Source organism: Daldinia decipiens, assembly GCF_022478715.1.
Source record: "Daldinia decipiens strain CBS 113046 unplaced genomic scaffold F4813scaffold_6, whole genome shotgun sequence".
Classification (NCBI taxonomy): Eukaryota; Fungi; Ascomycota; class Sordariomycetes; order Xylariales; family Hypoxylaceae; genus Daldinia; species Daldinia decipiens.
In genome coordinates this window covers 789,840-812,341 of record NW_026054549.1, presented here as the reverse complement: position 1 = coordinate 812,341, position 22,502 = coordinate 789,840, and the positions used below count along the sequence as shown (strand labels likewise).

The window sequence follows — 22,502 nt, the reverse complement described above, 5'->3', positions numbered from 1 at the left end:
TCTCTCATTCATTGTATCATATTTCCCTTCAGCGCTAACATGTCATGATACCCTTGAATATCAAATGAAAATTGCCAATTTGGTATAATAGTGGTATGATAAATCCACGAGCGGCGAAGAAAGCGGTTCGATTCGATCACATATCAGTGTTTCGATTTACCCCCGTTTTTACCAGGGCCCTTGACACCCATCAGTTTCGATGCGATCATGCTGCTAATCGTGTTTTCAGCGAACCCCATGACCCCGTTGGATTTTACTCGTCTTGGGTCCTTGTCGATAAAGGCGTCGATCGCTGCTGCTCCCAAAGCAGCTGTGGCTATTTTGGCGCCCTTCTCGCCTGTCCAGCTGCCTGGGTCCTTGCGAAGTCTGAAGGCAGTGAGGCCACCCGCTTCAAGAGCTGCTCGAGCAGCCATTTGCCATCTATGGGCAACAACTTCGTCAGGTACCTTGGAAGATCCGACGCCGGCCGACACTGATTTAGATTTACGGCTCCGGTGACGCGGAGGAGACGGTGACGGACTCTGAGTGTATGAATTGGCTCGGGATCGTCGGTGGTGTCGACCTCGATCGCGTTCATAATCTGACTCGTCACTTACAGACGGAGATCTGCGTCTCCGATGTCTACTATCGCTATATGCCCGTGAACGCCTCCTGTGGGGCGACGGGGAAGGGGTAGGAGAGTGGTGCCGATGACGAGGACGGTGTCTTGGTTCCGAATCATAATGGGAGCTACGGCGAGAATTATCGCGACTCTGCGAGCGGTCTCGGTCTCGGTCACCTGGTCCGCCCTGTGTTGCAGCGTATAATGCAGCCGCTTCGCTAAGGAATTTTAAGCCTTTCTGGCCTATAGACTTGGTACGTTTAACACCCGGCCGTTGAAGGAAGCCTTGATCTTCATGCTGTTTACTTCGAGATGCCCTCCTGTCGGTGTGAGGTGGCGAGGCATGTCGAGAAGTTCTATGGGGTGATGAGCGTCGATCAGGTCTTAATGGTAGGGTATGTGCTCTATCGCGTTTATACCGAGGAGGGCTGGTGGTTCTGGAGTTTCTCCTAGAGGGACTTTGTCGTCGACGTGGTTCAGGACCTGGGGATGTACCGCGATGAGATTTGGGAGCGATGGAGGCTTCTTCAGTACCAACGTATTCGTACCCGGTGTCATTGATAGGCGAATTCGAATGACGATACGGGTCGTCAAAGACATAAGGATCGTCGTAGCGATTGTGATGGTTGCGCGATCGAGACGCCATGGTTGGGTGTTTGCGTAACAAGGTCTCACGGGGAATGTTGAGTAGGTGTGGTCGTTAAGTACCAGCTTCGAAGAAAAGCAAGCCGTAAGCTACAAAATGCAGCGCAGTGATGTGCGGCTTTTAAAGCACAAGCAATGTATGCAATGTATGCAATGTATTATGTAGAAGAACACTAGGAGACCTCCCGAGGGGCTGCAGGTAGGGACTTATTACGCAAAACTGCGCCTCGACGTATTGTCTGCAGCAAGTCGATGTTTACTGGCTGGTGATGACCTCAGGAAATTACAACGTTGTCGATATTGCTGTCAGAGACCAGCGGTGTAGCGAATAACTGTAGTGAGCATGGAAAAGCTATTAGAGGATTGCATAAGAGGTGATGTCAACTGGGATTACAGCTCTTCTACTATTTGCAGGGGGCAGTGAGGGTCGAGTGGGATGGCTTGGATGGGAATAGAATGGGAGGCCTATTACACACATGCAGACGCCAATCATGTATGTTTAGCAGGTAGGCCAGCCTAGACTTCTAGCTTGCGTATGATTGCTGGAGCTGTCGAGCACGCTAGAGACGAATATGTTGCCACTTTAAACGACGGACGATGAATGATGCATTCCCCCGCATGATCTCATAGTGCTTCTTTGCGTGGGCCAACACATAGACACAGCTGGCGAGTGACGAGACGGGTTTCCCCTTAACTGCTGGAAATAACAAAAAATAACGGATAGTTTTTCTTTCACTCGAGTTGACCCAAGTAAGGATAGAAATTTCGGAATAGATTCATCCATCTTGATGAAATTCGTGCTAATGCTTGCCAAGCAAATAGAAAGCAAGCTTTAGAGTCCTTTCTCGAAAACCTGCGGCTGCAAATAACGCTAGTCGTTCGGTGAGGTCCGCTCAATGTTCAATATGCGGCGGCATCTGACACCTGCACCTGGTATTGGACATATGATGATAGGCAACACAAGCCAAGCTGGACCGTTGAAAACTGTCACAACGACAAGGTCATACAATGTGCGATGGAAACGATATCTCGTGACAATTATCGAAACGTGACAAGACCAGTACGATTATATCACGTATGCATAGGCCCGTCTTGAGTTAGTTGTAAGTGTTGCAATTGGTTCACTGTCCTCGACACATTCTTGTTAAGATTCGGTATTTTCTAGTATAGAAGAGCCCGCGTCGTAGGAATTGAAGGATATAACTGACTTGATAATTAAATTCAAAATAACGCGTACAACATGGCTTGATCAAAAAAGCCACACACGACCCCGGATCTACCCACCCGACTCCAGACCCCTGACCTCAGTTTCCTTTACGCTTAATAGTTAAACCGATTCCGTCAAATTCAATCTAACATCGTCTAGAACGCCATCATTTACGAATCAACATGATGAGATCAGTTGGCTCTATGTTGCCATCAACATAATAATCTCTCGATTAGTTAATAGGTGGACTTGCGAAGAAGAAAAAGCATGAAAACGAAATGTCAAATCCCATGATTAATGCAACATGACATTAGTAGCTCAGAGGTAGGCAGCCTAGCAACAGAGAGACCTTGATCTTAAAGAAACAACCGTTTGGTAAGCTATGAGTATTACGATCTAGCCTAACACTATAAACATATTGACACCAACACAAGATTATTTCAGTCTAAATGAATAAGACTTTATAAGGATATGAAGCAAGACTTTCCATAGTCTCATATAAACAACTTCATCAAGTCTGGCCCCTCCATAACTCTGCTGATTTACACAGTCCATGCAGAGCTATACATCGTCAAAACTTCAGCATCCAAGTCATATACACACATATCTCCAAGACTTAAATAGATAGAGTATCTAATTAGGTACCTATAATTAGCGGCAATACATCTCCCGAAATATGTTTATAATAGAGGTTGCGGTGCCAAGTGCGGAAGAAAAGCTAATACAACAGTCCGGTTAATTTCACCCCATATCAATCTACATATACACTTGTCGTTAGCTTTTCTAGAACACCCAAACAAAAATTTCAGAGTTACGGCCAGTCCTACGCTATACTGAGTTGGATTAGACCAGTTCAATACGAATGCAATGCGCCGATCTGAAGATGTCAGCAGTCAAACAGACGATCCTATGTCCATAACGTGGCTAGGATCTCACTCGCCTGGAGCCCGATTTTTTGCAATAAAGTCTGCATATGCAGGAACGAGTAGTCTAAGATACGATACGATGGCGTTGTTCATCGCAACATGAACCCTACTTAGCTAACAATATGGCAATAGCCTATGACCCCTTCCTAGGTTAATTTCAATGCTTCTAGTACCGGCTCTATCCTGCGTCTTCCAACTCCAGATCCCGGGGCCACATCTACCGGATGGAGTAATAAATTTCCAGCGGGACGAGATACCCCTTGAGATTTTAGTATATGCCAAGGCATCTGACTTCGTATCGACATACGTGATGTAGGTACGTTCCGGGATTGAAATGGCATATCTCAGGCTACATAAAAGCCTGCTCGGTCACAACCTCCATAACTGCACCATTTCTATTAACTAAACATACCTAAAGTAAATGTTAAGATATAAGTTTTTTACAATGCTATTTAACATCATTTTCTTGGCCCTTGGGGCTGCAGCTATCGCTTTGCCGGAAAAGGCCGATTGTCCTCGCATTAGATGTATAGATGCTGTTAACGAATGTGGTTGGTAGCCCTCCATGAAATGCCATCACTCTATTAAGCCATGGGATGAAAATTAACTTTGCTACAGGAATCAAGTACGGCCATTGTTACGATATGTGCACGCATTCTCAGCCTCCTCCTCCTCCATGCCCAGAGATTACATCGGCCCCGACTACGTTGCCGCCGGTAACATCAACTGCCTCGCCCTGTACTAGCACAGGAACTGCCTGTATCGATTATCTTAGGAGCTGCGGATCGCCTCCTACTGCTATCCTCACCTATGGAGGGTATGTAACTGCCAGTAATAAAAGAAGAGTACATGTCAATCTAACACTTATAAAGGTGCTACCCAGCCTGTGGCCCTACGCCGACTTTCTCACCACCGCCATGCCCAGAGCCAACCGAAACGTCAGCTGAATGAAATTACGAAAATTATAATAGATGAGATATGACGGTCGTTTCTTGCTAGTCGAAAGATCAAGGATATTCGTGAAAATTGTCTTAATTTCGCTCTGCTTAACGTATGTTTGGTGTTGGATAGAGGCATGTTGGGTCTGACAGACTTGGTTTAGAAAAAATGGCTTGCATGTAAAAACGATTGGTTTGAGTTAGTTCAATTTATTGGATTTACGTTGAATATGGCCAACCTTGGTGATATCTTGAAACTACAATACACGATGAAGCAGACGTAAAGGGAGGAATGTATATCAGGTATCCCAAGAGTCAACCACACTAGTTGCGATACAATGTCAGATTTTCTCATAACATCTCACATACACAACTCACATCAGGCAACGATTCACTCCTAAAGAAACCACATCAGGCGCATTATATACATAAAACCCTATATTTACACTATATACACGGAGAATAATAATAAGTTGATCAATACTAGCCGGGTCCGCCAGCCCCGCAAAACACCGGGAGAAGAATAGCAAGGAAACAAACCAAAAACCGAGGTAAATATAACAGACAATAACAAGATGCAGCTTCATGCAGCCGTGATATAACCAAATCCGCCATTTACGTCCGTTCGTCTATAGAATCAACCAGCCATTACTCGTTCTTCCCCCCCTGCCTTGCCGCTAACTCGTTCATCCTAACCGCACCCGCCAACTTTTTTTTAGATGGGACAAAAGGAAACGAGCTGGGTATGTATGTATATGTACATATGTTCATGCGTTTATGCAATGGATGGATGGATGGATAGATGGAGTTTATAGCATGAAGATGGCGGCGAGAACGGCGAATAAGCTGGTAGCGCCCGTGCTGGCTACTTGAGCGACGGCGCCGCCGGTGGCGATGGGGATGGCCGGCTTAGAGACTGAGCCGGTGGGGCTGGGCGTGGTGGTTGTGTTTGCGCTGACGATCGGGGTGGTGACCGGTGCTGGGGGTGGCGGAGGCGGGGTGACCATGGAAGAAGTGACCATGGAAGAAGTCGAGCAGGGCGGCGTGGTTGTGACGGTTACCATCTCGACGGGGGTGGTGGTAGACTCGGTCTCGCATGGGCAGGGTGCGGTCTCGGTGACGGTGCTCTTGATGACGGCAGGGGGAGTCTCCTTAGGAGTGTCCTTGGGCGGCGGGGTCTCCTTGGGGGTTTCCTCGGGCGGTGGGGTCTCCTTAGGAGTATCCTTCGGGGGGGTGCTTTCCTTCGGCGTTTCCTTAGGAGTCTCGGAGGTCGACGTACAGGGCGTAGAGGTCGACGTGGAGGTCTGCTCTGATGAAGTGCTGCTTTCTTTAGGGGTCTCTTTCGGTGGCGGAGTCTCCTTCGGGGTGTCCTTAGGAGTTGTTGTCTCCTTAGGAGTGTCCTTCGGCGGGGGAGTCTCTTTGGGGGTTTCGGTAGAACTGCAAGGTGTCGTGGTGGTTATGGTGATCTCCACGGTTGTGTTTTCGTCGCACGGCGTAGTAGAGGGAGTCTCGGTAGGAGTCTCTGTAGGATGAGTTGAGCAAGGAGTGGTGGTCGTGATAGTAGTCTCTATGGTGACATTGCTGTCGTCATAAGGCTTTGGGGTTTCCTTCGCATCCTTGCACTTGTCAGGGGCGAATTCGCCGACTAGGCTGGAGAGCTTGTTCACGACCTGGTCGGCAACGCCCTGTGCGATGTCACGTCCCTCCTCTGGAACCTGGCTAACGATGCCGTCGACGAGAGACTTAGCAGCACCCCCAATGTCCTGAACGGAACCACCAACAACAGAGCATAGCGCCCACTTCTCGAACTCCTTCTTCTTATCCGTCACATCATTGAGCAGGCCCTCGGCCGCGGGGCCTAGCGGTGTCACGACTTCCGTCAATCCTACCGCGTCGACCAACGAGAGCTCGCCGTCGCCGCTAGTTAGCTCCTTTCCGCCCTCTGTGAGGAATTTGACGAGGTCCTTCGCGTCGTTCTCTACGCCTTTAATGTCAGAGCCATCGAAGGCTTTAACGGATCCATCGAGTTTCGCGATGGCATCAGAGACCTTCCCAACAATCGATTTTATACCGTCGATATCCCGCGGAGCTACCTTGTTCGTCCACACAGGCATCGGCTTAGCCATGACGCCCGTTGCGGACAGAGCCGCTAAAGAGAGAACTGATGATGTCTTCATGTTTGCGATGTAAACAGCGAAAAGAAAAGAAAGAAAGGATTCCGGATCTCTAATAATGAACGTAAAACCAATGCAGCCGAATGACTATGAAATGAGTGTCTAAGACGGAAAAAGAAAAAAAAAACCCTATGAAGAAACACAAGTTGAACTATCCGCCGATCATCGACACGGCTGTCTGCCTTGGTGTTATATACGGACTTGACGATGGGAAGACGGGGCTACGCCAAGCCGTTTGACCTTGCTGCTGGGCCGCCTATGGATGTAGGGCAGGGTATAGCCAGCTCAGAATTCATTGTTAGAGGTCTATAGGATTCTAACGCCGAGAAGACTGGTAAGGAAAGTAACGTAGCGTAGCGTGCTGGATGGCAAAAATAACTTCGCCGTCTAGGGTGTAACACGGGTACTAGGTCAGGATAGGCTATCGCTATTACCTACCAAGCAATCGCTTGACCATCGAGTAAGGTGATCTGGGGAAGATCTAATCATCGTTGATTCCCGTGCCTGACTAGGAGGGCACGCATCTTGGCGGTAGGTATTAAGGGGAGTAGAAGTACAGCTTGGACCCCCAAACGGGAATCTCGATATATGGTGGACCACCTGCGACGCCGGGAACTGCCTATATAGGACAACCGGCTCACACAGCCTCATGTTGACTTGCTTCAATTTGATGGCCGACGCTGCATCGAGCTAGAAATAGAATTAGAAGGGCAGAACTAACACAACATTAATGGTAAGATTCAATAAAGGCTGCTAGAAAAAAATAATAATTTTCAATTACGATTGTTACTTTGTATGTTGAATGCGTCTTCAGCGGACAGTGAGAAGGTCTTCTATGACTTGTGAACTCGATCAACCTAATTAACTTCCAACCACACGACGGAGATAACATATAATCATTGCCTGTCACATTATGACTTATCCTGCGGAGGAATGAAAATAAGAAGGACAAAAGAAATGAGGATGCAGAAGGATTTATTATTTCGAAACATGGCTTTCTGGATCGAGAGAATCCTTCCAACTTCTGATGGCGGGGCTCACAAATAACAGAGCTTCCAGGCCAGACCTACGGCATGGGACGACCTGTGAACAAAACGGGGAAGTCTAAAAGGCTATTGCGAATGTTGGCGTCGATAATGAATTTTTATGTTTCCACATTATAGAGTATCTCTTCCATCTACTCTCTCCGGGATGTCATGCTTGTTATTGGTTATTGATATAAGCCCTCAAGTACCTACAAGGAAACAGAGATAATTATAGAATCGCGCAGGTAGAAGCTAAGAATTAAGATATGGAATCCCCGCTAAAGGATCGCGAACGATTCCAACCGAAGCCATTGATTCAGGTGGGAGCTTGTGCCTCATAGAAAATCGCCATCTTCGTTTCGAATAGACCAGATTAAGTAGGTGAACCGATTTGAAGAGATGTGAATGCCTAACCTAATTGCAATAACCTACTTGCAATCGAATGGTGCCATCGCCTCATGGAAGCCTTTCGCCCTTTCTCGTGGCCTGCGCGACCTCAGACTGCGTCGTATCTTCCGCATATCTCTTATACGCAGCGACATACTGCTCATCCGCGCTCCAAGTATCCTTGATGCTCTGGCGCGCAACTATCGCGTCATACCACTTCCTCCATCTTGTCCATATTTTCTCTTCTTCCTCGTCGCCGGCCTGTCCCGGAGCCGGGATACCCACCCCGCCGGGCTTGTAATGATCAACGAGGAAGAGGCGCTTCGCCCAGGGTGCAAGCATAACATCCACCAAGCTGAACGTACGGCCGAGAAACCACGGCCCGCTATCTTCGCCATCTTTCTCGTTGTCTAGAATCTCTTTTACTAGAGTCTTGATTTGGCCTAGGAAACCTTGTCGCGCCTCTTCGATGCTATATCCCTTGTCGGAAGTGTGTTGCAGCACCCGATAGAAGCCCGGTACGATCTTGCCGCTAATGTGATCAATCCAGAGTCTGCACCTGGCGCGCTCGTATGGGTCGCCGGGTAATAATCCAGGCCCATTTTCCTTCTCGTCAGCATACGCCTCATCAAGATATTCGCACACAACAGCACTTTCGTATAATGGCTTCCGCTTGTTTCCCTTACGTTCTGTATCTACGGGAATAGCTAACGTAGGCACAAGTCCGCGCGGGTTGAGCGCTAGGAACTCAGGCGCTTTAGCGTACGGATTGATCTCGACATATTGATGCGGAATGCGCTTCTCGTGCAACACGATCCAGGTCCGTTGGACGAACGGACAGAACCAACCTCCGTATAATTTGAGGGGATGTTCAGCGGCGTGATCAGCTGCGAATCCAGCTGCGGCGCCGGTGGCATTTCCCGGTAGCGAGGTATCCACTGTCGCCGGCATGGTGCTTTTCTGTTTCTTAAAACCTGAGTTAAATTGGGCAAAGTGATGAGATTGGAATGATCGTGGTCGGTGACGTATGAGCAGCACTCGGTGGATGGTGCTTATTGACTGGCCCCTCATCAGAAGCTTGAGGATGTAAGAAGTTTGAATGATAAGTGAAAGTTAGTTACATGAAGCATCAGCACGATGACATCAACATGTAACAGCGGTAGGCCACGGTTAGTTGCGGGGGGGTGGGAATAATAGAATAATAGAATAATAGAATAATAGAATAATAGCGACTACTAACACCACCAGGTTAACCATTTAACCTAACCTAGCAACTTATACCAGTCGAATAATGGATCAGAATTGGTTATATTATCCCAAATACAATATTAACAATTGCAGTAATTACCTAGGTACCTAAGGTAACTGACCTATAACAATAATGCTATTATTATGATTCTCGTCTTCGATGGACAACTCAGTTGGGTATCATCTGCTCTTCAAAAGCCAACACTCAATCTACATGCAGATCTCCTTCTTAATACCCATCTTTAATAATCTTCTTCCACGTCCCACGACCCGCCAGTCTCCTCCTAGTCGCCGTCTTACGGTTCAGGTCCGGAATGACGTATTCGCCAGGCCTCTCTGCCCGTACCGTCTCCCAGAAGTCGTAGCCGCGCTCGCGACGTCGTTCTGCTCTCTGCTCGCGCTGCTCTCGTTGCTGCTTGCGTCGCTGTTTCGCCTGTCGCGACGCTTCTGGTTCTAGTTTCGCGAGCTTGGCTGTGCTCTGCTTCATCCATTTCTTTGCCAGCTTAAAACACCCCTTAAAGACGGCTTGCACACGACCGCTAAATGCTGCTAGGAGTGTGCCGCCGATGAGTGCTACGGATACGGGGACTATAACGATACCGGTCAGTAACACACTCCGTAGTCTACTGTTTGTGTCCAAGAGGAGGAAAATGACCTACGTGAGATGGCGCCAATAAACCCAAGACTGACAAAATTATCGTCTTCACCTCCCCACTCCTTAGTATTCATACCGAACAGACTGGTAAAGAAGCTCAACGGCAAGAACAACACCGTAAACGTCGTGAAGATCATGACTGAGAGGTTTTGGGAACTCGCTAGTTCAGTCTGTAACCGCGACCACCGTACTTCATCTACTTGAGCTTGGCGTTGTATCATCTCTTGGAGTTTTTCGTACTACAAATAACTTGTTAGCAACCATTCCAATGTCCCCGTCGCATACGCTTAGGTCGGATGGCCCTTACATCTTTCTTTGTGTTGTCCACTCGCTTGATCATCTCGTGTACCTGTTTCTGATACTCCTGCAACCGTTTCAAGGCTTCATCCAGGAACCCTCGACCATTCTCGGTAAATGATAGGAGTTCAGGTCTCTCGTAGCTCTCCTTCATCGCATTGATCGCAGCCTCTTGTTCTGAGAAGAGGTTCATCATTGTGTTGAGTTCATCGTCCATATCCCGAAGCTCAAGTAAGGCGGATGTGTTTTCGCGGTTTTCCCGTTCCGATTGCTCTAGTTCTCGCCTGTGGCGTTGCTTTATGCTCTCGGACCGGTTGTCCTCGGGCTCGTCGGAATCAGAATCTTCAAAGATCCTATCTCGAAATGTCTGCATTCGGAATCGTTTGAGCGATGAAGTCATCTTTTCGGTCTGTTGATTATCAGTAATTGCTCTCGCAAATATTCAAATGCAAGAGTCACGTACAAGTATCCCAATGGCCTCTTCAAATATGCGAAATATTTCTAGGTCCGGGTGGGAAGTCCTATCGAGTAATACTGTAACTGCGTGTAAAGTTATGAATGCAGCGAGATCCAGCGCATTCTCGCAGCGACCGCTAAGGTCTCCATTCAACTCATTATACACACTGTTTCTCAAATCTGCCTGCTGGAATAACGGACCTTCCGTCGGGTAAGATTCGCGCTTCGGGAAGAAGGTCGTCAAAGTCGCTTTCAGAAATGTTAGCGAATCGTACACAATTACCATGACTACCCTCCAGAACAACTTACTCGTATCAACCGCCCAAAGCCATAGCTGGTCGACCATGAGGACATTACCATCGATAATGTCGTTCTCAAGTTCCGAATCACTCTCCTCCTCATGAGTCGCTGTATCTGCAGTTTTTAATGTGTCCACAGTCGACATCAACCGGCTTCCAGGTGAAAGTGCGCTTAAGGGTTCTTTGCCGTCACCTACATGATACATGTCTCGCTTTCGCTTAAATGGGATCGCAATCCTCTCTTTGGTAAGCTTGTACAACATTTGATCGTCGTCTCGTGCGTAAGTATCCCCGAGAGCCGGGTGACCATATTGATCTAGGGTCCTACGCGTATTAAGGGGTGGGTCGTGTCCAATATACTGCCAAATCACCCGCGAGTCGAGCGACTCAAGCTTGGCAACATCTCTCGGAACAGGTCTTGCTCTACCTTGATCCATTCTCCGCCTGATGATATTACGACGCCGCACGATATTTACATATGTATCAAAGTGAAGATACGGGAGATAGAGGTACAGGTGCGTCGGAGTGATCGCGGGGCTAGGGCTCCTACCAGATCGTCCTGGAGATGGCGGACGGGGCGAGCCTGTTAAGAAAATTAGTAAGGTCGGTCTAGCTCTTATATATTGCTACAAGATAAGTTGTTGATTCCCTACCGGCCTCCGAAGGAACAAAAGCACACCCAGGCTTGACATACGAAGCATGCAGATTCGCGTGTCGCCCTTGCACATGTCGATTAGCCCAATTTTCGTTGCTAAGGAGTTTTTCAAAATTTCGATTCTGCGTCTCGGAGAGCTTATCGAAGATTTTCTGGAGCATATTTAGCAAAACTCAACAATGAGACAGGAGAATGGCTAACCTTGACCCAGTGGGGATTATTGAACGGCAGATGAATCCACATAAACTTTCTTCTAGCAGGGTCCGGTCGAGAAAAGCCTGCTCCCATACTCTGCAATGTGGAAGCATGGCTAACACCACCCTTCGACTCAAAAGAATCCTCTTTGCTAGTGGTGAAACCAGCCCCTATTGTCCTTGGAGAAATGTCAGCCCCCTGGGGCTCAGAACTGGTAGTTTTGGCCGTCTCGGTACTACCCCTAGAGGATGGACGATGAAACCCCGGGGTCGCAAGGGCAGGAACTGTTAGCCCACGGCTTCTCCTCGACGAGAAGGCTGGGGTAGGCTCCGTTGATGCGCCCGATATTGACGGTCGCAAAGAAGCATGACTTGTCACGACGATCTCGGGTGACTGGCCGGTCTTGGGCCCATCCTCAGAGTGTTCGGGTGAGCTATTCGGCCGCACCGAGCCCAGAAGCATCTGGCCAAGGTCTTGTACGATCCCCAATGCACCTGCAATTGGTGACGGGCCCGACAATGGACGCCGTGGTCGTAATAGACCCCGATGCCGCCTAGCTGCTACAGTGTTCATACGTTCCTGGAGGCACTTCTCGGGTCCTTTCTCAAGAAAGTTTTTCAAGATATGTTTCGAGATATAAAGCCTGATTTCCTGGCCAGATTCACCTTCAGGGTCTCCGTAAAATCCGATCAGTTCGAGCTTGATGTTTTCGCTTAACCTCAGCGGCGTATGTTCGAAATTGGCGCTTAGCTCTTCCGCCTTCCGGACCGCGGCTCCTAAATCAGCTAAAAATGAGTGCATCGTTCGGATGTTACCAAGTCCGAACGAAGCACAGTGGGCGTGATCGCTCTCGAGAGATAAGGCTTGCTCTCCTCGATTCCCAAGCAGCCCTGATTTAATGGATGTTAACGGAGCGCTGAAGTGGACTTCGTCAACGTCAGAACTACCGAGGCCGGATAACTGCGAATCGACTGTCTCGTAGAATGTCCATATACGTAACTCACTAGCAAGATCCATGAACTGATCGTGTATCCGCAGCAACGACTTGTTCCCCAACTTCAACTCGCGAGCGATGGATCTGGGAAGCGGACTTTGCAGGAACATTAGTTGTTGGATGCTGTCTCGTAGATGGGGCATCGACATGTAGCTCGAGCCACGATGCGGCGTAGCTAACGCGGGTCAGTAACTACATGCTAATAACATACACCAAGATTAGGCAAACGGAACCAAAGTAGGCTTACCAAAGAACGCGATGCCATGACAATCGAAGATCAGAGACCGAAACTCGGGCTTCTGATTGGCCTTAACCAAGGCCAGTTTCGCAACAAGACCACCAATGCTATGGCATATAAAAAAGATAGGTCTTGATTTTGACTGACTCGCGCGGATCTTCGAAATTTGGTCAAGCAGATCATCGGCAGCCTGGTCGAGCGTCATACCCTCTGATAATTCGCGGTGGCGGTAAAGCATCACTCGCGCCGTGCTAACTTCCTTACGGATGCCCTGCCTGATCCACATCTGACTCGCCTTGGGTAGGGGACGGTTGATTGTAGGTGAGAGAATGCTGCTTCCTGGTAGCTCCTTGACAGTTGAGTAGTGGTGCGGCTCATTCGACATAGGGAATCCAAAGTAGTCCTCCGTGAGGGGATCTCTAGCCCAGGTGTCGACGGGAGACGCGCCGACGCAGGGTACGGCGATGATATCGACCATAGTCTGATTGTAGCCATGCCCGTCAATGTCTCCGTCGATGTGCGCGAATCCTGGCTCCGGATCCCAATGCGAGTAGCTACTATCGATAGATCTCTTATTATCAGGATCATCACCATATTCTGAGCCGTCGCTATGTGATGCTGCGTGTTCGCTAGTTCTGTTATTAATATCAGGAGCGTTAGTGGTAGAACGTGTTGTCGCATCTTGCAACTCCAGCTCGGCTTCAAGACCCAAGCCGCCCGAGTCTTCGCGACCGGCTTCCGCCATTTTGATTTGAGTGATCTCGACTCTGCTTTAATATTAACCTTCACGATACGATCATGTTGGACGCTGGTTTTCTAGTCGCGCGTTACAGATGCCACATCAAACTATGCGCGATCGCTCAAAGTCGCTGATAATTCAAACTAGCTGCGATATTTCGTTTGAAAGGATGACCAGAAATCTTATAAAATAGCGATGCCAGAGTCAGCCTTGCATTCATTACTGCCTACCCTCCATACGCAAACCCCGTCAGCTGCTCTGGCTGCGGCTCTTCTCCATCGAGATTTCCCCGGAGTCATAGAGTAGGTGGATCTTTGATTGGTTGACAAGGAAGACATGGTGGCTTCGGGCGTAACCGTAAGATGAAGATCCTCAGCTGACGGCGGGGGTTCGATGCGGCTGGCGGCCCAGGCGGTTATACGGCAGCTAACCCTTTTTACGCATATACTCGAGCAAGCATGGATAGATCTTCCAGCAATACGACCTACTAATTGCATAGACCATGATCAATAGACCAAGGTGACTGAAAACAGATAATAATGAAATCTTCCACTTAAAATAAGCATATAAATCAAGTATGATATCGAAACTAGGGCATCGTGGGTATTTAGAACTAGCGGAATTCCGAATGGCGTTGCTATTAATGAAGATAACCGCAACAAGTCATATTATGTCGACAACGATTCATTGTAGATCGGCATGCTTATATCACGTAACCCTCTGACGAATAGTATGAGATATCTTTTACCAGTTTGGCATGATCGCCTGTCAGGGAGCCTTATAATAAGGTAAGATGAGTAAGATCTAGTCTTTGCACATGTGAGACCTACTAAACCATTAAAATGAAGCCATTAGCCAAAAGGCTCACAGTAACCTCTTAACCACGAATACTAGGTGTCTATATACATCCAAGGCTATTCGCTAGACGGAGAATTACGCACTGAGTCTTTACCTATGCATTCCTCTCACTTGACACTATCTACCTAAGGTAGGTTGCTGTGCCGTAGGAATACATGACCATTTCTGCATCGTTGGATTCTTGCCGACTTCGATGCAGCTAGCTGTCCTTCCCCGTACGAGTGGAATCCAGGATCCATGGCAATATTCTATAATACCTATACCAAATTTAGAAGACAAGCGGCACAACGCCATCTTTTAATAGGTAGATGTATAGCAATATGGAGCCAAAAGCTATTTATTTCAGTAACTATTCAGTACAGATATGGTTAAACGTATCACGTCAGCTCCAACATGCACGATTTCTGAATTGCAAAATTCCAACAGTCCCGCTATAGGCCTATATATTCAAAGCGTAAGAGCGCGCGTGAATGCACGCTTCTAAACAAAATATCATATCTCGACCTGTTAATTCACAGCCATCATGGGTGGTGTTGCTTCTATACCGACGGATCCTTCGCGAAAGGTCCAAGTCATCTCGGCAGGATACTCGCGAACCGGGACCGTGTCCATGTCCATGGCCTTAGCAAAGCTAGTTGATGGACCAGTACTCCACGGCGGGACACAGATCTTAACACGCGATGACGGTAGGTTCGATGCGATTAGGTATTGACGGCACTAACATCGGCTCAGGTTATTGTTCAACGTGGATCAAAGCGTACGAGGCTAGGGAGGCTGGTGATAAGGAACAGACCTTGAAGCTTGTTCGAAAAGCGACCGCCGGCTTTGCTGCAACTGCGGATCTCCCGCCGTCGGACTTCATTCCTGAAATGGTGGAGCTGTATCCGGAGGCGAAGGTCGTGTTAGTCCGTAGGGATCCGGTCAAGTGGTGGAACAGCATAGCAACTTTGACCAGTAGGACTACGCCATGGTGGCTTGGCATTGTAGTGGCACCCTTTCCTGGATGGAGATATATTCCGACATTCGCAAGCGTGTACAGTCGATCAACATTACGACTTGCAGGCCTAGACACCAAAAATGTCAGTCCAACGGAACTAATCGAGAAGGGTGGCCCTCGTAAGCCTCCCGTCACTAACCTTAGGTAGTCAACTACTAATAACTCTTTGTTTGTAGACATTTTAGAAGCTCACCATGAGAAAGTTAGATCTATTGTCCCTAAGGAACAGCTGCTAGAGATGGATCTGAGCGAGGGCTGGGAACCTCTTTGCCAATTCTTAGGCGTGCCGGTTCCAGATGAGCCATTCCCTAAATCTAACGACGGTCAAGCAGCGGATGCGTACGCTACGAAAGTTCTGCTAAGAGTGTTACAAGTCTGGGCCGGTATCTTCTCTGTCGCCGGTCTTGGCGTTTATTCCGCATCCCGCCTATGGAAGCGAACGACGTTATGATATCGTCTGAAAGTAATGCCGATGTATTATCGGAGTATATTCCCTTTCATATCATCTACGACAAGCTTGGCATAGTGAAGGACCATGACCTAGTTTGAATAACGGCAATATGAGCATTATAGGGGTAACTCGGGGTGGGTAGACCAGAATTTGATACCTTGGAGTGCATATGAAGACGGATGTATTTCACCAGTGGTACCATATTTAAATGGCTCATCCGGACACTTAAACAAGAAATATCACCTTCGATTTTGAGACATCAATGTAAACCCCCACATGAAATACGTAAGAGCAGCCTGAAGTAGGTGCTGCGGGATCAGTTGATTTATAAGCCGACAGGTCTGTGTCAAGGCGTACAAATATAATAAACTTGCACGCTCGCTATATTTATTTTTCCATTATTAATCGCTGAATAATGTATTCCCCTATTAAACTACCATATGGCAAGTATCGTCAACGGTATGGAATTACGGCGTTGGCGGATTTAGCAGGACTCTTATGTAGTTGTTCTGACAATTTCTCAAGCCCTTGCTGATGTAGAATTTACATCTCATACGAGAATCATTACGAAAGTCCTTACGAGCATTGCCATTGACACATCGGGCATTCAACTATCTCCGTAGTTAACTATCTCCGGTTGACAGATTAGGAAATACGGATTTCGTTAGAACAGATTTCGGACGAAACAGTTTGGTATGAAATAATGGGCTGGTTAAACGATAAGGCACGTGTCCCAGAATCCCGACAGATATATAAACAGGCTTCCTAGATCTTGATCTAATGCGTATGATTATTCTTAAAGACATAAACAATTTATTAAAATAATAACTACCCGTCGCTCAACATGTCATCACTCAAGCCAATTATCCTCTGGGGACATAACTCGGGTCCCAACCCCTTAAAAATCCATATTATCCTCGAGGAACTTGATATCCCCTTTGAGCATAAGATAATTGTATGGGAAGAAATGAAAAAAGAGCCTTTCATCAATATCAACCCGAACGGAAGAGTACCAGCAATTGAAGACCCGAACACCGGGATCACTCTATGGGAGGTACTTTAATTCTTGCTTCAAACATCTACTATCAACGAGACTAATCAGGTTTCTGTCTAGTCGGGTGCTATTATTGAATACATCATCGACAACTACGATAAAGAGCACAAGCTAAGCTACGGTACTTCTCCCGAGAAGTACTTGATCCAACAATGGATCGCCTTCCAGATCTCAGGTAAGGTTTCTAGAGAGATGCTTCACGTCCTCACTAAGTCGTACTAAAATCTCAAATAGGACAGGGGCCCTACTACGGTCAAGCCGTATGGTTCTACCGGTTCCACCATGAGAAGCTCCAGTCCGCAATTGATCGATACGTCAAAGAGATCGAGCGCGTAAGGAGTGTCCTCGACATGCATCTCTCTAAGTCGTCATCCGGGTGGCTCGTCGGTGGTAAAATGACAGTTGCGGATCTCAGCTGGATTATGTGGGAGCAAATTGCAACTTTCTTTATTGGTTTGATGGACATCAATCTGGAAGGTAAGTACCCGCACTATGATATCTGGTATAAGAAGTTGCTCGAGAGGCCTACCGTACAGAAGGTCTTAGCTATCAGGACGGAATGGCTTATTCAGAATGGGCTCATTGCGGCAGAAGATATTGCCAAGCGGGCCTAAAGTAGATATAGCACACACGTACATTTTAGGATGACTCCGATGGTGTTTTATCAGAGGTTTAGAATGTCTATGTAGATTTGAATGAAACAAAGGATAATGGGTTTGATTCTATCTATAATATTAATATAGTTAACTTGTGGTCATTGAACGTGTCTAAGACGTAAGTTTCGAAACTCTGTGATAAGAGCCTATATAGTGGCCTGTATAGTACGTGTATAAGCCAACCGATAAATGCAAACGCTCGGGATACTGCGTCGCTTTAGTTCACGAATGAAGCTTTCGTGGACTATGGTCAGCATAAATGCCAGGTAGATGGTCTACTAATTGATGGACTCGATAACTCTAACCCGTTCCTAACCCATTTGAGGGCAAAATCAAAGAAGGTAACACTTGATAGGACTAGAAGAGACTAATTCCGAAGAAAACAGAAATACCGGCGGACGTAGTAATACTCGGACGGAATCCGGACTCCGTGCCTGGCGCAAGTATCCGCTTCCGACCAGGAACCGGAATCCGAATCCCGACAAGGGCGTTACTTGCGTTAATCATTGATGGACATAAGGATGAATCATACCATTGTTACCTCCGGAGATAAGAATCTGAGGTGGCCGGCCATCTAGTGTATGGGAATCTAGAGCCAGGAAACGGACACGGATCCGAGAGAACTACATGACCCGACGGGGACGGACTAGGTTAGACGCTTCATCTAGTCGGACTACGCATTAGAAACGTCTCGGTACATTTGACGTATTTGATATTACCTGTCATCATCTCTGTTTCTCGTACAATGATGCTTCGTAAATGTGCTTATATACTTAATAATAATACATCATGGCGCTGGCTTGCATGGCAAGAGGATAGTAGAGCTAGAGTGAGGCCAGACTCGTAGTGATCTGCCTCCTATATGGCTACCTATTCATTTGATAAAGGAGCAGAAAACACCTACCCGCCTTGCTTTTCCACTAAAACATGACGGAAGACCTCAAGTAAATTATATACTTCCAAGTCTCTCCTCATCTATGCTTCTACCCTAGGAGGATCCGTCTTTCCTCCCGCTCCCGGAGGCGGCATCTGACCACCCGACCCAGATGCCTTATTCGCCGCCTCCGCCGCCTTACGAGCCCTATATTCCCTCATACGCTTCGCCTTCGCGGCACGCTGCGCATCTAGCGCCTCCTTGCGTCGCGCAATCTTATCCTCGCGCTCGGCCCGCATCTCGAGAGCGATAGCCTTGGTCCGTCTGCGACGATGTTTCATGGCTACTCTTCGGCTGCCCATCTTGCGCTTCTCGGTACGAACTAGCGTACCCAGACGCCAACTCTCTTCGGCGTAGGCGTAGCTACCGTCGTCCCTCAACTTGATCACGCGCTCGTCACGCGGATGGGGCTTGCGTCCGTAGCCCTGGCGTACGACTTGTGTCGGGATACCGGAGGCGGAGAGAGCGGGCTCTGGTTGCGGAGGTGGAATAGGGGCTGCGATCATGTTGAGCCGGCGACGGCGCATCGCATGTGTGGGGTAGGGTAGGGTATCCTCTTTGTTGAATACAACTCCGATATACTGTCGCTTCGGGTGCCGCGCGGGATCTCGGTAATACTTGACGTAGCCCGAAGTCAGGGCGAAGATGGTGTGATCTCGACCCATGCCGCAGTTCTCGCCTGCGAACCATATCGTGCCGCGCTGTTTGTAGATGATATTTCCGGTGATCACATAGGAGTCTGTGGCCTCAGATGTTAGTTATGTTTGATTTTCTGTTCCCACATCAAGATATCCATGTATATTTTTGTCTTTGAGTGCTGCCCCGCGTTCTTCCTGGTCGAAAGTCGAGATCGGAGATAGACAAAGTAGGGAATATATCCAAAACGTACCACCGCTCTTCTTCGCGCCTAGCTTCTTCGGAATCGTGCTCGAGTCTCGTAACTTGTATGCTCCCTGCGACTTGACCGCAGCATTTCTTCGACCTTCTACCGCCGCATTGTTGGCACCTATCCTTAGCTGTCCGAATACGTCTCGCAGTTGTCGTATTGTAGTACCAGGTGCTGCTCTCGATATATTGGAAGCAGCCGCTACTATGGGCCGCTGCAATTGAGCGATCCTCATGGCTATAGACGTCGTTGGACCGCCGTTTAGACCGTTGTCCTTCTCCCGGGGAAGTTTTGGCAGCGCTTTTGGTTCATGCAAAAAGCTCGGGTTCGCACCCACAAAATTTCGACTTAGTCAGCTACGATAGGTACCTAAGTAGCCGATGCCGATAACGATAAGTATCTAGTTAACACTAGTGGAAAGTTAAAGTTGCCAGCAATACCAATTCGAGCTTGCCTTACGCCTTACGCCTTACGCCTTACGTAGGTCCATAAAACCACTTACACCTCATGATAGCAGGTTAGGTGTCTGGTTAACAGCTAATTTCTTAGTTAATTGTATAAACTAAACCACATAACCCATCACGATGCAACTCCTTTCCTCCCCTTTACAAATCATCCTTCTCGCTCTGCTCTCCTCCGTCGCTCACGCCCAATTCGGCTTCTTCGACCAGATGTTCGGCGGCGGCGGGCAACAGCAGCAGCAGCAGCAGCGCCAACAACCGCAGAACGTGCCCAGCGACTCGACCATCTACCGCTCTAACTTCGACCGCATGCATTGCGACAACTACCTTTGCCCTGATACTCTTGGTGAGCTCCCTTTTCTCCTATCGTGACTTGTACAGTTTTATAGATCCTTCAGCGGAACGAGCATTGGCTTGTAATTATGAGCTCATCTGTGCTAACTACTCAATGATAAACAGCTTGCGTGCACTTCCCTCACCACTGCCCCTGCCCGTGGCCCGCCCACGAAGACAAGTTCGAGATGGGAGATGGCCACCGAATATGCGCATCTAAGGGAGGATTTAAGCCTGGGGAGGCTGGAAGAAAGGTCGAGCTCGCTCGGAAGGGACTGCTATGATTTAATTCGTCGAGCTCAACGGCTGGCGCATTGTTTCTGAGAATAGGGCACAGAGTTTGTCTAGTTCTACTTAGGATGAGACCGTATTGTCTAAGCCACATGGTCGAGTACTTCAAGACATGTCTTAATCGAGTTTCGTCCCGTTCCGCTAAGACGATGAGAATACGAATGAATGTTATTTCATCGAGTCCGAGGTCTAAGCCCGCGCAGGTAGAGCATCTATAACTACAACCATGATCAACCGGAAATAACCATCTCTCGCCCAGCCTAATAGTAGGTAGTATGTCGCTCGCCCCTCCAACACCTAAAACACATCTATTGTGCCTCTGACAATATGATAAAATCAAGAGGCAGTCCACCTTGCCATTAACTCCGTCCGTCATGCATGTCCCGTCATCGCATCCATACCCGTCTTTGTAATTTGCTTGCCCTTCCCTCGCCAAAGCTGGTGGCGTTCCTCTTAAGAGAAGAGTTGCATATCCCGTATTCCTAGTCGCCAGCTCCGACGATAGCGCCGTTAATGGTAGGCATCGGAGGAATTTCCTCCTCGTCCTCGAGCTCGTCGATAGACTCGGGGTGGCCGAGGAACTTGGCGACGTCCTTCATCTCGTAGTGCTTCTTCCGCAGCTCCTCAAACTTGCGATGCTTTTCTTGTTCTTCGGGGGTCAGGCCGAAGAACTCATTCTCGGCATCGTGTTGCGGTGTGGCATCCTCGTCATTAACATGAACCTTACTTTGTTTGCGCCCGGCTCCAAATTCATCTTCGGGGATGTCCTCTTCGGGCTCTCCTAACGACAGCCCGGGAATTTCCTCCTTTCGCGAAAGCTCCCCATCGAGCATCTCGTCGTCGTCATCGTCTTCCGACGGCTCGTAATGTTTGGCATACGGGGTTTTGGGTTCAGTAATCTTCATTGTGGAGGTACGCTCCTGTTCCGTCAAATAGAGATTCGCTTCGTCCCATTTCAGGCGTTGATTGTTATCAAACATCTCCTGGTCTGGACCGTGCGAAGGGGTACGCGACGATTGGCGCCGCGAACCGGGAGGACGGCTAGCCGCGCTCGACGAGCGACGATGGCCGGCATTTGTTTGAGTATTTATGATGGTGAGCTCCTTTTCAGACAGGTCCTGTTCCTTAATGGGAGAAGCGGGAGGTGGCGATTTTTGATATGAGTTCTTTAGAATACCTAACGGGAGGAGATCCAATTAGTACGATGAAGGCTAATCCAGAAAATATGCAAAATCGTAGGATAAGGGTCAGACGGAAAGGTATGACGTACCTCTGGGGCGCTTGATCTCATGGTTCGGAGGAATATGCATGGCCTTGGAGCTCAACTCCACGGTCGCCATTTTGGGACTGTAGGAAGAGAAGAGTTTTGGTAAGTATGTATGTTTAGGTAGCCGTTGATAGTTGGATGAGAAAGCAGAGTATATGGAGGATGGAGGATGGAAATAGTAAAGTTGTTTGGTATGTAACGGCCTGGGGGTAAAATCTGGAGTATGTGGGATGGAAAAGTAGGTGGAAGTAGGCGGAAAGTAGGTAGTAGTAAGGACGGTAAGAAGGCTGGAGGGACAATAGCAAGGGCTAAAGAAGGTTGGCGGGTTGGCGGGTTGGCAGTGGCAGATTTGTGGAGGTTAAAGTTGGAAAACTGGCGGCCGGACGCGGGGAAGAAAAGTGGCCAGGGAGTTTGGGACCCTGCAGTACAAAATAGTGGATTCTTTCGGGCTCTCCTGTTCTTGTGATTTGATGCGATTTGACTGCTGGAACTTTGCCTGGGATATTGCTCGGTATGCTGATCGTTCTTATGATGATGATACTCGAGTATTGCGACTATCGTGCTGGTGGGGTTTGGGGTTCTGGACTATGCAGTCGATGTATGTTCTATGTAGGTGGATTTTTTTTGACTTATGG

At 48.1% G+C, this 22,502-nt stretch overlaps 9 protein-coding genes across 9 annotated transcripts; 3 read left to right on the top strand and 6 right to left on the bottom strand.

Annotated features, from left to right (window-relative positions):
* Positions 1-143: 143 nt before the first annotated feature.
* F4813DRAFT_386740 (uncharacterized protein) lies at positions 144-1,247 on the bottom strand (the record flags this gene model as incomplete). The annotated part of the gene is made up of 1 exon (XM_049246457.1): positions 144-1,247. One exon carries the CDS (start codon positions 1,245-1,247, stop codon positions 144-146), a length of 1,104 nt encoding a protein of 367 aa, XP_049102509.1.
* A 2,790-nt stretch (positions 1,248-4,037) lies between these two features.
* F4813DRAFT_386739 (uncharacterized protein) lies at positions 4,038-6,494 on the bottom strand (the record flags this gene model as incomplete). The annotated part of the gene is made up of 2 exons (XM_049246456.1): positions 4,038-4,136; positions 5,154-6,494. The coding sequence occupies 2 exons, from the start codon at positions 6,492-6,494 to the stop codon at positions 4,038-4,040; spliced, it is 1,440 nt and encodes a 479-aa protein (XP_049102508.1).
* Positions 6,495-7,242: 748 nt separating this feature from the next.
* F4813DRAFT_350261 (glutathione S-transferase) lies at positions 7,243-9,096 on the bottom strand. Its single transcript, XM_049242287.1, has one exon. It carries the CDS (start codon positions 8,972-8,974, stop codon positions 7,973-7,975), a length of 1,002 nt encoding a protein of 333 aa, XP_049102507.1. The 5' UTR covers positions 8,975-9,096; the 3' UTR covers positions 7,243-7,972.
* Positions 9,097-9,195: 99 nt separating this feature from the next.
* On the bottom strand, positions 9,196-14,029 carry F4813DRAFT_350260 (uncharacterized protein). The gene is made up of 8 exons (XM_049242286.1): positions 12,950-14,029; positions 11,715-12,877; positions 11,512-11,665; positions 10,869-11,441; positions 10,567-10,808; positions 10,114-10,512; positions 9,811-10,045; positions 9,196-9,739 (listed from the first exon to the last, which is right to left on the bottom strand). Exons 1-8 carry the CDS (start codon positions 13,683-13,685, stop codon positions 9,381-9,383), a joined length of 3,861 nt encoding a protein of 1,286 aa, XP_049102506.1. The 5' UTR covers positions 13,686-14,029; the 3' UTR covers positions 9,196-9,380.
* Positions 14,030-14,520: 491 nt separating this feature from the next.
* On the top strand, positions 14,521-16,300 carry F4813DRAFT_350249 (uncharacterized protein). The gene is made up of 4 exons (XM_049242285.1): positions 14,521-15,223; positions 15,270-15,653; positions 15,711-16,072; positions 16,141-16,300. Exons 1-3 carry the CDS (start codon positions 15,061-15,063, stop codon positions 15,983-15,985), a joined length of 822 nt encoding a protein of 273 aa, XP_049102505.1. The 5' UTR covers positions 14,521-15,060; the 3' UTR covers positions 15,986-16,072; positions 16,141-16,300.
* Positions 16,301-16,399: 99 nt separating this feature from the next.
* F4813DRAFT_350246 (glutathione S-transferase) lies at positions 16,400-17,796 on the top strand. Its single transcript, XM_049242284.1, has 4 exons — positions 16,400-16,709; positions 16,788-17,039; positions 17,100-17,214; positions 17,274-17,796. Exons 2-4 carry the CDS (start codon positions 16,830-16,832, stop codon positions 17,651-17,653), a joined length of 705 nt encoding a protein of 234 aa, XP_049102504.1. The 5' UTR covers positions 16,400-16,709; positions 16,788-16,829; the 3' UTR covers positions 17,654-17,796.
* An 874-nt stretch (positions 17,797-18,670) lies between these two features.
* F4813DRAFT_379321 (ribosomal L27 protein-domain-containing protein) lies at positions 18,671-19,750 on the bottom strand (the record flags this gene model as incomplete). Its single annotated transcript, XM_049245439.1, has 2 exons — positions 18,671-19,368; positions 19,519-19,750. The coding sequence occupies 2 exons, from the start codon at positions 19,748-19,750 to the stop codon at positions 18,671-18,673; spliced, it is 930 nt and encodes a 309-aa protein (XP_049102503.1).
* F4813DRAFT_297280 (uncharacterized protein) lies at positions 19,510-21,221 on the top strand. The gene is made up of 3 exons (XM_049240706.1): positions 19,510-19,880; positions 19,937-20,322; positions 20,436-21,221. The coding sequence occupies exons 2-3, from the start codon at positions 20,100-20,102 to the stop codon at positions 20,591-20,593; spliced, it is 381 nt and encodes a 126-aa protein (XP_049102502.1). The 5' UTR covers positions 19,510-19,880; positions 19,937-20,099; the 3' UTR covers positions 20,594-21,221.
* On the bottom strand, positions 20,716-22,445 carry F4813DRAFT_297309 (uncharacterized protein). The gene is made up of 3 exons (XM_049240707.1): positions 22,253-22,445; positions 21,871-21,947; positions 20,716-21,777 (listed from the first exon to the last, which is right to left on the bottom strand). The coding sequence occupies exons 2-3, from the start codon at positions 21,938-21,940 to the stop codon at positions 21,083-21,085; spliced, it is 765 nt and encodes a 254-aa protein (XP_049102501.1). The 5' UTR covers positions 21,941-21,947; positions 22,253-22,445; the 3' UTR covers positions 20,716-21,082.
* Between the last annotated feature and the right edge of the window lie 57 nt (positions 22,446-22,502).

Coding starts and splice junctions, on each gene's coding strand:
- F4813DRAFT_297309 (XM_049240707.1), bottom strand. CDS start 21,940: ATGGCGACCGTGGAGTTGAGCTCCAAGGCCATGCATATTCCTCCGAAC. Junction 21,778..21,870: donor TGAGATCAAGCGCCCCAGAG/GTACGTCATACC, acceptor TCCTCCCGTTAG/GTATTCTAAAGAACTCATAT.
- F4813DRAFT_350260 (XM_049242286.1), bottom strand. CDS start 13,685: ATGGCGGAAGCCGGTCGCGAAGACTCGGGCGGCTTGGGTCTTGAAGCC. Junction 11,442..11,511: donor TTTTGTTCCTTCGGAGGCCG/GTAGGGAATCAA, acceptor TTTTCTTAACAG/GCTCGCCCCGTCCGCCATCT. Junction 10,513..10,566: donor AAGAGGCCATTGGGATACTT/GTACGTGACTCT, acceptor GATAATCAACAG/ACCGAAAAGATGACTTCATC.
- F4813DRAFT_350261 (XM_049242287.1), bottom strand. CDS start 8,974: ATGAGGGGCCAGTCAATAAGCACCATCCACCGAGTGCTGCTCATACGT.
- F4813DRAFT_350246 (XM_049242284.1), top strand. CDS start 16,830: ATGTCATCACTCAAGCCAATTATCCTCTGGGGACATAACTCGGGTCCC. Junction 17,040..17,099: donor CCGGGATCACTCTATGGGAG/GTACTTTAATTC, acceptor GTTTCTGTCTAG/TCGGGTGCTATTATTGAATA. Junction 17,215..17,273: donor GATCGCCTTCCAGATCTCAG/GTAAGGTTTCTA, acceptor AATCTCAAATAG/GACAGGGGCCCTACTACGGT.
- F4813DRAFT_297280 (XM_049240706.1), top strand. CDS start 20,100: ATGCAACTCCTTTCCTCCCCTTTACAAATCATCCTTCTCGCTCTGCTC. Junction 20,323..20,435: donor CCTTTGCCCTGATACTCTTG/GTGAGCTCCCTT, acceptor AATGATAAACAG/CTTGCGTGCACTTCCCTCAC.
- F4813DRAFT_350249 (XM_049242285.1), top strand. CDS start 15,061: ATGGGTGGTGTTGCTTCTATACCGACGGATCCTTCGCGAAAGGTCCAA. Junction 15,224..15,269: donor GATCTTAACACGCGATGACG/GTAGGTTCGATG, acceptor ACATCGGCTCAG/GTTATTGTTCAACGTGGATC. Junction 15,654..15,710: donor AATCGAGAAGGGTGGCCCTC/GTAAGCCTCCCG, acceptor CTTTGTTTGTAG/ACATTTTAGAAGCTCACCAT.